Source organism: Stegodyphus dumicola, chromosome 2, assembly GCF_044657685.1.
Source record: "Stegodyphus dumicola isolate Sdum_Otavi_A_Nest chromosome 2, ASM4465768v1".
Classification (NCBI taxonomy): Eukaryota; Metazoa; Arthropoda; class Arachnida; order Araneae; family Eresidae; genus Stegodyphus; species Stegodyphus dumicola.
The window spans coordinates 41,753,473-41,765,727 of record NC_140769.1 but is presented as its reverse complement, the minus strand read 5'-3'; the positions used below and the strand labels follow the sequence as shown (position 1 = coordinate 41,765,727).

Sequence of the window (12,255 nt, the reverse complement as noted above, 5' to 3'; positions counted from 1 at the left end):
AGAACACCGGGATATTAGCAGCTCTTGACTAATATTTCACACAGACATCCTCGTTTTGAGCATTGTTTTAGAAACTGATGCATACACACTCTGCATTTTTATTCACTTCACTTCACTTTTATCCAGTGCAATTTTATTCACTCCAGCATAAAATATCCGCTCGAAGAAGGACGTTTTTCGTCGTTTTATGATAAGCTATTTCATTTACTTTTATCTCTGTCTTTGAAACAGACGTGTGCTTTTTCGTGAGTTTTACAAAAACATAGAAAATGATAATCATTGAAGAGCTTCATCAAAAAATTCTAGCATCAAAAATTAATTATTTGCATACTGTACAGAAATCAAGTAACTTCTCATTCTGAAGGTGATAGTTTAGAAGGGTTATTCAGCACACCAGTTTAACTTTCAACAGGCGCTGTATTGGGCTTGTTTACGAGAAGCAGCACAGCAATATTTCCAGTTCTGACTATACTATAGTGACAAACCTAGAATTCAAACATTACGATGAGGGTAAATAAACGTACCTATAAAAATATGCAAAAGTGCAAGGTGTGTAATTGTTCATAAAGGGATATAATAACGTACTTTTTTAATTTAGGTTTCTCATATTTTATAACAACATTATAGTTCGTAATTAAAGCACTTTGTTTAAATTTTGAATTTTTTCAAAAATAAAATTATGAAGATTTTTCTTGAATGTATTAATGTTGTTATTGTTTAAAACACAGACTTCGGCGTTGAAGCCAAAGTTATTATTTTTTCATAATAGTCTTTAAATACAGACCACCATTTTAAATGGAGTCGTCATAAGCGGTCGACAGTCACACAAAAGACAGTTCGGGGAATTTATAGCCTTTAGTCTAAGATGGGCATGCGCATAAACGTTTCAAATAAAAGTATCTGAAGCATGCAGCAATAGCCCTTCTAAGAGGCATCCGATAAAAGCTTCCGAAATCATAGACGTCATCTCCTCAAGTACCAACCAACTGTTGCTAGACAATAGCATGCATTCAATCATAACTTGAAACCTCTTCTGGAATTTATTATTAACATCATAAAGTCAAGGGTTTTGAACTCCAAATAATATAAGCCTTGTTTTTGGCCAAAACGTCTTCACTCTCTGTTCCGGGATGCCGTAATGTGCGAGGCTCACTGGAAATAAATCTTAAAATGGGCTGCAGAGAAAATTGTCAATCTATCACACGACGAATCGCATAAGATGAAAATGAGAAAGTTTCTATAACGCTTATTTGAAATTAGCAAAATGACTCCTATTCCTGCCTAGGAAACTTTTCTTTAAGAAAATTCCTGAACAGCTACAACTGATGTATTCATGACGAAAAATAAAAAAAAAAAACAAATTATCGTATATTTCCAAATATATGCGAATTTGTGTGTAACCTGAGAGATCAGATTTTGCTGCAAACATTCGGTCAAAATCATAAAAAGTTCTATCAGGGCGCATCTGGTTATTTACGTTTTTCGCCCTAAGGCACTACACGGAAGGGACGGATGATTTTGTGTAGGGCTTTCCAAGGGAAACTGGCTCATATTAATGCCTTACACATGGGGAAAAACTGGTGATAATAGCTTTTTCTCTCCCATCTCCCAGCTTTAAATTCTGCATATCATTTGGATCTAGTAACTTAGCGATATGTATATCACCTTTAATTATAGCAATCATTTTAGAGCAATCATGAGAATTTTTCAAATTCATTTACATTTCCGCTATGTTTAGAGTTCTCCTACTATATCTTAAAAGAAAAAATCCGTACCTATACTAAAGGTGGATTTTCTACTAATTTTTAACTAATAATTATGACTTTCGATGAGAAATGCTGTGGAAAGAACAAAAGAAATGACAAGAAGGGTATGATAGTAACATCGAGAATAATGGTGCTATTATCAAAAGAATGATAGCAATATTCACCTGGAATAGCCTCTATCAGAGACCTTCGAGACTTGCTAGAAAACGCACAGTTGGATACTAATATTGGGAAATTTCATTGATATATATTAGGGTTGAAAAAATAAAAATAACAGTTTTTCAAATAGTTAGGCTATAATTTTTTGTGATCTAATTATTTGTGAATCATTTTAAACTTGCATTCCAAACTTTAGTAGAAAAACAGTTCCTAAAATGCTTTGGCTAATAAATGAAAATGTATTGAAATTAACTAATAATTTTCTAAGATTAATACGACAAACTAATCCCCAAAGGAAACAATTAACTTTCATTAACTGACTCTTTTCTGACCCCAGAATACAAGCAAATAAATAAACTGTGAAAATTGTTGCATAAATTCGAACTAATATAACTTTTAATAGTCGTTTATTCATTGCTTTCACCTGCTAGCAAATGTTTAAACAATTTCTTGTAAATGAAGCTTATAGTGTGTATGTATATAAACATATATAGGAAATAATTTGAAATTGAAGACGTATATGCATAAAGATAGTATTAGTTGTAATCGAAGCCCGCTAAACACTTCTTTTTACTGATATATGCAGCGGCACATAACTTAGCGCAGTAAGCGCGCCGGTTCTTGAAGAACTTTTACATTTTAAGAAGCTTCGGTAAGAGCAGCAGCTATTGCAATCCGACTAGCCAAAGAAACAGAGAACGAATGCTACGTGTCCAAGATGAAATCACCATTCAGAATGTTTTAGTTTTTGTTTGTATTTATTTCGATTGGTTAATTAATAACTTTTTAAACTTTCTGTTGGATGAAACCTTTTGTAAATGCCTGGATCATTAACGTTTTGTATAGTCATCTGCCATGGATTTATTTTGAAACGACACAGTTTGAGCAGTTTTTATTTTTAGGAAAGGAAGAAAAAGTAGCCAATTAATTGATTATGGAGAGCAAGAGATTATGGTAAATTAAAATTAGTATTTTGATTTATATGTTTTTATCTTATTAGCCAAGAGTTGCCAGAATTTAAGGAAAAATCACAAAAATAGCGATAACTCGTTCCAAAGTAAGCCAATCCATGTAAAATATTGAATATGTTGTCGAATAAGAATTGCTGAGTAAAACTCCAGTATGCAAATTAGTGGCGCTGCAATCATCTGCGAGGAGCATAAAATTCATGTTTCAGAGCAAGCTTGCAAATTTCTGAGATACTGAGAAAAGAAATCTGGGATATCCAATTTGTAACAATTACCTCCAAGCAACAATTGCCCAAAAAACTGCGATGGAGAGCTATTGGGAGACTAGAGGCAGGACAAAGTCAGGCAGAACTGGCCAGATGGCTAGATGTGAATCTTTCTCTGGATTATAACTTTGGCAACAATTAATAGCCACAGATTCGGCATCCAGAAGGTTCACGCAAGGACAGCCAATCGCTACGACGACCCTGATAACCGATATTGCCCACGAAGAAACATAATCTCAACTCCAACTCAACTCAGATCCTCCCTTGCTACAGCCACTAAAAGGTTGGCGTCAACGTCAACCGTGCGTACAAGGCTTCATAAAGGAAGTGTCTACGCTACCAGCCATTTGAGTGCCGCTCAGGTCACGTCATAAAAGGGAATGTCTCAGGTGGGCACATCAACATGTCCACTGAACAGCTGAACAATGGAGAGGCTCTTTACGGATGAGTCCAGGTTTAACCTCCAAAGCAATAGTAGGCGTTATTTAACTTGAAGAGAACCTGGAACCCGTTATCATCCATCAAACATCTGTGAAATAGATGCATACGGAAGAGGCAGTGTCTGTGTTTGGGGTGATATCTCTTTGGATATCTCTTTGGATGTACGTACAGATCTCCATGTTTTCCACGTTAAACCATTGATGCTCAAGTCTATAAAGATAACATCCTTGGTGCTTATGTGCACCCTTATGCCGGGGTAATAGGTGATAATTTCCTGCTGTAGGACGACAATGCGAGACCGCACAGTGCTCGCATCGTGGATGATTATCTTCAACAGCAAACAGTTCAGCGCATGGAGTGGCCAGCTCGATCACTGGAATTGAATCCTAGCGAATATGTTTGAAATACTTTAGGAAGACTTATAGCTGCCCTCAGTCCACTTCTTCAGATCCTTGCAGCGCTTCACCTTCCTTGCAACAGCAGTGGCTCTTACTTCCTTCGGAACTAATACACTGCATAAGTGACGTTGGTGTTGGTGTATTTAATTATGGCAAAGCACACTAGGGCTATCTTCCTAAGAGGTGGAATGCCTTTGTGGAGGACTTTCTAAGGGAAACTGGCTCGTATACACGTTACACACGGGGAAAACCACGAAAACACCCATGCAGCCAGCCCGTTCGCGGGATTCGAACTTCGGACCGAACTACCAGTGTTCAGCGACTTTGCCGTTCGGCCGCTGGTGGGCTACTGCATAAGTGACAGCATCGCATATTGCTGTACATGTTGTATTGCTTCTAGGGGGTATTATACTCCATAATGAAGGTAATTTACCTATACTAAACTGACACATCCGATTTGTTAATTTTACACATATGCTAATTTCTATAACACCATAATTATCTGGTAATTTCTTTTCATCTTATTTTATACCTTACTATATGTTGAATGCGGTGGGTCAGTTTCATTAAATTCTACTTTTAACTTTTTGAGTACTCGTCATTTTTGTGATTTTCCTTAACTAATGATAACCAGTGTATATTATTTGGTGGATGTTTATATCTTTCACAAAGCTTTCGAATTTGCTTTCCTCCGCATACAGATATGCTGAAAGAAGGAAACAGAAGAAATGGCAGAAAGAAGCTACTCAGTTCATACTTAATTCATTTTTAATTTTTGCCTTCTTAAAAGTCTCTCGTTGATAAAAATAAACTTTATTTACACTTGTTGTCATTATCAAAGAGGAATATTTCAAGCTAATTTCGAATGCATGGCATTTTAGGAAGAAACAGTGATCTTAGTTAATGAGTTTATCCAGTGGTAGCACAAACTAATTAGTGGCCTAACTGATGTTAGCCTTTTTAAGTACGTTTTGCGACCTTAATCAATACACATTCCCTATGCCATGGTGCTGGATTATCAGAAAATGGAAGAAATTTCCTATTTTTAGTTCATTTTTAGTTCTGAAGAAATATCAAAACAAAACGAGCTAGGTAATATTTGAAATTAATTGGTTTAATATTTTGAATGTATAACTGTTGAATACACCCATTTTTTTAAGTTTCTTTACTTCGTATCTTTCTTTAATCTGATATCTAAACTAATACCAAGGCGATATGTTTTATAGTGTTTAGAAGTAAACTGATATTTCGGAACTCCCATAACGGAGCAGGTATTGCTGAAATAAAATTCTTGTTAAACTATCTTCGAAAAAATTTACATTTTTGTTTTAAAATGCACCTGGTTGCAGTGACTGATTTATTGCAATAACTCAAAATATTCTTTCTAATAGAAAATTCTAAAGTTTTCAATATGATGCCCAACTATAAGCAGCATATATAATAATAATAAAACTAAGTTGAATATTAAATGAACTGTTTAAAGTAAAGTTGTAGATTCCAATCTTTAAGTTACAGCTAAAAATGAGGAACCTTAAGAACTGATAAGCGAATAATCGCTTAGTTAAGTAGACAGAGAGCAGAACTTCAGAAGCGCTAAATACCCTTTATTATTCAAAATAAATTTAACAGTCGACTCTTTCTTGGAATTTACAACAAAGCCTCCACTTGGGCTTGAACTCAGGAGTACTAAGAAATAAAACTTAACTAAACTAAAAAGATATAGCCAAAGCTATCAGGATTCTAACAGAGTTGGCCCTTTAACGCTAACTAAATGGCGAAGCTATCAAGGGCCTAAAGTACGGACAAGCGTAATAATATCTCAAGAAAGAGTAGCCTAAAAGGCGAACGCGAGCTGTTCAGAATCTCTGGCTCTCTAACGAAGTCAGTAGAACTTCAACTTTAAATACTTGTTCTTCCTTCATTTGCCGCTTCTAAAAACACGTTCTGGTAGGAAATTGTAAGCTGAAATTAAGAAGTGACAGGAAAGTGGCTTAAACTAAACATTAATTGTTATAAACTTAGGATAAACCTTACAAAGTCTACAAGCATGCATTATAATTATTTATTATATACTTTTATACAGTGCTAAAAACGTGCTTTCTAATTATATTCTAGATATGCAGTTTTATGGATCAAAAACATCTTTTATTAATTATAGTAATATTGAAAAAAATTTTCAGTTAAACAAATTGTAAGTTACATCCATTTTAAATTATATTAATCACATAGATTATTAAAATAAAACCGCGATCAGTATCCGCATAAGTAATGTACAGAAGTGACAGTCACTTGTGGCTTACGGATTGTCTGTAATGTTGGAAGTGACTGTTTGAAGCTACTTAATAAATTATTAGGTAAGTTTATTGCTTTCAGATCGCTCAGTTTCACAATATTTTTAATTCGAAAGAAAAATTTCGTAACGTTAAATATCAGTACTTCAAAAACTGGTAATTTGGAATGCCATGTGGAAGATCTTATACTTTAAGACCTTATACTCTGTTCAGTGGCAATACTTGCCAAATCAAGCTTAATGGTAGATGTCCTGGTAAAGTAACATAACGTTACATACCTTCCATGTAAAAGCCCATAAATTTGGAAACACACCGCTATGACATAAAAATCAAGGCAAACTATCAGAACTCTAATAAATTACAACATGAATAAACGAGAAGGAGAAATCAGGAGGAACAATTCAATATGAGTGACTCGTTCATGTTTTTGTTACGATGATAAACTTCAAGAATCATTTAATTATAATATTATAATTGAAAACTGCCTGTTACACCCGCATTTAATGCAGCTTTCATCTTTTAAACAGTAAGCAGCAATCAGTCGCTTACAAACTTCAAGGGAGTTACACGGTACTATGCAATCATTAAACCTTCATATTACTACAGATTCTTTTCGGTGACTAAAAGCTACAGAAAAACTAATGGTATTACAAAGGCCAAGAATACATACTTCCAAGAAATAATAATACGAATACATAACCCAAGAAAGTTACTTTGTTCGTTAATCTTGATGATACTCTCATACTTTGAGACTGAGGTTTTTTAAGATACGATTATTTTTTTAATAAGTTATTGGATCCTAGTACAATTTCTTGTACATGGAATGCATTACAATATTTTTTGGATCGTCACATCTACCTCGTCAGTCAATGGCCAGAGTGAAATTATAAAGATTGCAACCGAGAAATTATTAGGATTATTAGGAAATACGTTCATTGGTGGCATATTAAATTTTTAATATTTCCCCCTTTTAAATTCCTCTTAGTCTTTATGTCTGATGCTTGAACATTGGAAGATTCGCCAACTTCGACTAGAAAACTAGGAAAATGAGCCAGAGTAAAAGATTAAAAGCAAACCTTTTAGACCTTTTTTTCGTTGCCTGGCTTAAATCTTGTCATATTAAAGCAATTACGCGCAGGTCTTGCGTTCGACACAGATTACAGCACAGTGAAGCGACGTCCTCAAGAATTCCTTCTCCCTTCCCCCAAATATAAACACCTCTCATAGATTTCTCGCGCTTGTGTGTACGAAACTTTTTTTAATTATTATTATGGTTAATCAATACGCAAATATGTTGGCACTGACAATACATTTTTATACGTATAATAACAACACATAAAATGTTTTAAATGCATTATAATGCTTGTGATTTGGGTAAAACCTTTAATGCTCTTCAACCAAATAACTCCCTTTTTCAAAGAGTGAATGATTAAATTGAAATATTATTTTTTCTTATAGAATACATTCATATAAATATGTCCTTGTGCGGTTTACGATAAGATTTCCATCTAGGAGGATATTTTTCTCATTCCAAAGTGCTCTATTTCCTTTTTACAGTACAAAGTTGAGTGTTGAACACCCTTCATATATTGTCATGTGATACTCGAAAAGAAATGATTGACATCATCAACTTATCTCTTAACTGAATTAATATAGTAATAAATAGTTAGCATTAATGTTTAAGAAAAGCAACAGAACCCACTGATATACCGGTCTCGGTGCAATCTTCTTTCGTTAGGTTTCTCCGTGAATAACATAATACGCAATATGCATTCAATTAATTTACTTTTTCCTCCAAATACACTTGGAAAGAAAAGCTGGAGCAAGCGCATCCGCCCGCTCCACTGACGCGTTACAAAAAAAGAATTGATTGACACTGACTCACCGGTATCCTGGAGTAGGAAGTAAGCCACACATAACCCTCCGTTTCATGTGTAGGCTGGGGTTGAGGGAAGAATTCCACACTAGGAACGCCTGTATCTTCTGGATACTGGCGCTTAGTCCTTCGCGAAGAGTGCTCCGAATACTCCTCCGCCGGCGCAAAAACGGCGGAAGCGCGCCACAACCGGGCCGTGAGGTAGAAATCGAGGCACAGGCCCAGGTAGAGAACGGCCAGCAGACCGTACACGAGTCGCAGGCGCTCGGCGGCCGCGCCGGCCATGACTGTGCTGCGTGTGGGGGGCCACGCGCTCCTCAACTTCCAGCCAATGGACGCTCGCGGCAGCTCCACTAGTGATCAAGGGATGGCAGGCTGTTACGAACGCGCGTGCCGTTGGCGCCTCAGTTTCATGGATTTGTGGTTGGTTATATGAAAATAACCGCATATTTAAGAACGAGAATGTATTAAATAAATGCCTTTCTCCTGTGAATTTTTTGGTTTCTATTGCGTCGTCTTTTCTTTTAGCTTAAATAGCAAAAATTAATGATGCATTATTTATCGAATGTTTTCCTTGTCATTTTCTCTCAACCTCTAAACTGTTTACTATAATTTAAATTCATTTGCATGCTCAACTCTTGCTTCTGTTGGTATATTCAAATTATAAATTTACATAGATTACACTAATTTAACTTTACATAGATTTCCTTAATTTGAAAGATTTATTCATCTGTCAGACATAATTCAAAAAAGAGGGAAATGTACTTCCTTGCTAGTATAGCAGCTAAAAATAATTCCTGGAAATTTTTGGACTTCTTACTTAAGCTACCTTCTTTAAATAAAACCATTGGGGACCTGATCTTCAAAGTACAAAAACTTACATAAAACAATACATTACACTTATGCATCTAGAATATGGATATTTTATTAAATGGATACTGGATACAATATGTATATTTTACTGTAAAAATTACTATCCTCCAAACAACATCCCTTTTCTTTGCAAATACAAAGAAATTATCGAACTTCTTCCATGTTGTATGCATCACAGTTTCAGGCATTTTACCAGTGCATGTACAAGAAGATAAAGCTAAGAAATTCACACAGTTTCAACTAAACCGGAAAATTTATTATCATGGTGTAATTTTTACTCCTGGTAATTTTGAAAATCCTGAATCACTTTCCTGTTCACGTCCTGCATTATCTGTAAATTATACCCACATTAGTTTGAAAAAAAAATCATCACCTGCTCTTCTTGTAGTTTATGCAGGACAGGAAGAAATTTATAGCATAGCAGTGCCGGAAGACTATACCATTGACTGTACAGGTACAATCCCACCACACTAACTGTATATATAGCCCTCAGTTTTTGATGAAGTCTAACTGCATCCTCCCCAATTTTGATGGAGAGCACTCCAGGTAACGAATCTGGGAGTGTTCAATCCTCGCCCCCAAACATCAATGCATTTTCCGAGATTCGAACCTGAGCTCAATAATATGGCAGCCAAGATCATTATACCCTTGTAACGATAACCATTTTGCCGATCAAGGCAATTCTTTCACTTTACATCAGGAAATGGGAGAGAATGGCTGCCACTTCTTATCCTAGTCAAATTAATTTGGATTATCAATTTGTTTCTGCTGAACGTATTTACTGACCTCTCCAAATTCTTAATTTATATTAAAATGTATAGATATACACAGATATACAAACAAAATTCAGTTATACAATTTTAGGAAATTACAGTGCAATATCATTACATAATTCACAATTACATAATTTACTGCAATAATACATGCAGTAGTAAGCATTATTATACATTATATTATTTATTATTAAGTAAATTGCATTTTCTTAAAGATATTGCATATAATTAATACACTCACTTCCAAAAGTTAAGCACGAAGATATAAAATGCAAAAAAATCACCAAATACTGCTTTGATTGACACAAAATTTGGCAAGAATGTAGCATATATATTTATGCATAAAATAAAATCAATAATTATATACAGAAATGAAAACAATATTAAATTTTTGTAAGTTTAATGAAATACTGGAGACTTAAACAGAATTATGTATAAAGGGAAAATAAACAGCATAAAATGAAAAAAAGGACATTAATAGGGTATGTGATCCCCCCTCATCTGTATACAAAGTTTACACCTTGTGACCATGCTTTCAATTAGGTGGTCAACCACCGCAGAATTAAGCAATCGCCATTCTTTTTGTAGAGCAGTTTTCAGCTCAATAAGAGTGGCTGGAGGGGGGAAAAGTGAAGATACAGCACGTACGAGAGCATCCCAAAGATTTTCAATAGGATTAAGGTCGAGCGAATATGCTGGCCACGCCATACGCGCAATCCCTTCACTCTCCAAGTAATCATAGACGTTGTCAGCTCTATGGGGACGTGCGTTATCGTCCATTAAAACAAAAGTAGGGCCAACTGCTGCAGCGTACAATCTCACAATGGGTTCTAGGACTTCAGCTCGATATCGGACAGCCGTCAAAGAACCCCGTTTAAAGATGTGCAGGTCGGTGCGGTATCCTAATGAAATCCCTGCCCACAATATAATGCTTCCGCCTCGGAATGCGTGATGTTCGGTGATGTTTTGGGACTAATTGCATGTTCATTGTTCACGCCATATCCTTATATGCTTGTCATCTGGCTCCAGAGCAAATCTTGACTCATCAGTAAACATGACATTGCCCCAGTCAGACGCATTCCAATTGACATGTTCCCGGCACCACCCTAATCGTTCCCCTCTTGATTGGAGGAATAGAGGAACAAAAACTTGAGGTACCCGGGTATATAGTCCACTCATATATAATCTTCGGCGTACAGGCTGCAGATATCGCCTTACCAATAGTCACTGTAACCATAGATATCATAGGTGTGGAGGCCGTTCTGCGATTCCGCTTCGCTACAATAGCAATATATCGATCTTGCGCGGGGGTTGTAACCCTTGAGCGACCGGCTACGGGCCTTCGGACAACTGTCTGTGTGGTTTGGAATTATTTCTATAAACGTGAAATTAGAGAATGATGAACGCTGAAAAAAAGAGCAACATCTGTGATCGACTGTCCTGCTTCAATGCGCCCCACAGCACGGCAGCACTCAGAATCTTCCATTCGTCTTTTGAAAGTTATAGAAACACGTATGTCTTGAAAACAAATTGTACGAATGTTTTAAACACCTCAGCACTTACAATCAACTTCTGTAACCCTTCATAAAGCTGGCTTCTTATAAGACTGCCTTTTTTGCATATTTCTTGACATAAAAGCGCGATTGGCTGTTACCTAATATATTTGCATACTTCCATCTACCTCTGCAGCGAATTGCATCCTTTTCAATTTTGATTGGCTTCCGGAAATTAGCATTTTCCTCTCCGTGCTTAACTTTTGGAAGTGAGTATAATACATTGATGACCATTTATATTACGAATATAGTTATTGAAAACTTCTAATCAAGGCTTCATTTTGGAGAATCGCCTTCGAATGCTGTCTAAGACGACTTCACAGTCTATCATCACGTTTAGGCGTCAACTGTTCTTGAACCGCACAGAAAACGCACTCGCTTAATATGGAATATATTTAAGTAAACGGGAAAGCTCCACGTCCAGTTAGGATTTGATTCAAGAAGAAGTCACTTATAAGACGAGATAATTTAACTTTTGGAAGTAGTTTATGAGTTATATTACTAATGTCTTGGCTGTTCCATCTCATTGCCATTCTTGTAGAACTTCTGATTTTAAAGAAGATTTTAGATAACATTTTGGGATCTATAGTTCCAGAGAAATTCCATCTTGAATACCTTGTTTGGGGTATTCGTCATCTTTCTCATTTCCATAAAATTCGACGTATCCTATAATCCAGTGGAAATCCATTTTTAGTTTAGATACCATATTTTTGAATTTCTTTGAAATTTCTGAAATGAATACCTTGATTAGAATAAATATTCTTTTATATATTAATCTGCTGACGGCGTCTTTGAATAAATCGTGTATTAATAAATTTTCTCAACTTAGATGACTTGGTAATTTATTAATATTAATTTAATCCATATTTTTTTCTTTTTTTTTAAATTTGG

General features: G+C 35.6%; 1 protein-coding gene across 2 annotated transcripts in view; it reads right to left on the bottom strand.

Moving 5' to 3' along the window:
* Positions 1–8,485, bottom strand: part of LOC118188864 (uncharacterized) — a 695,340-nt gene extending 686,855 nt beyond the window's left edge. Inside the window, exon 1 of one of the 2 annotated variants that reach the window (XM_085810627.1) lies at positions 8,175–8,485. In XM_085810627.1, coding sequence (XP_085666753.1) covers positions 8,175–8,450 — 276 coding nt within the window. In that variant the 5' untranslated portion in view covers positions 8,451–8,485. The remainder of the gene's footprint in view (positions 1–8,174) is intronic. The other variant, XM_085810628.1, reaches the window with a different exon arrangement.
* Between the last annotated feature and the right edge of the window lie 3,770 nt (positions 8,486–12,255).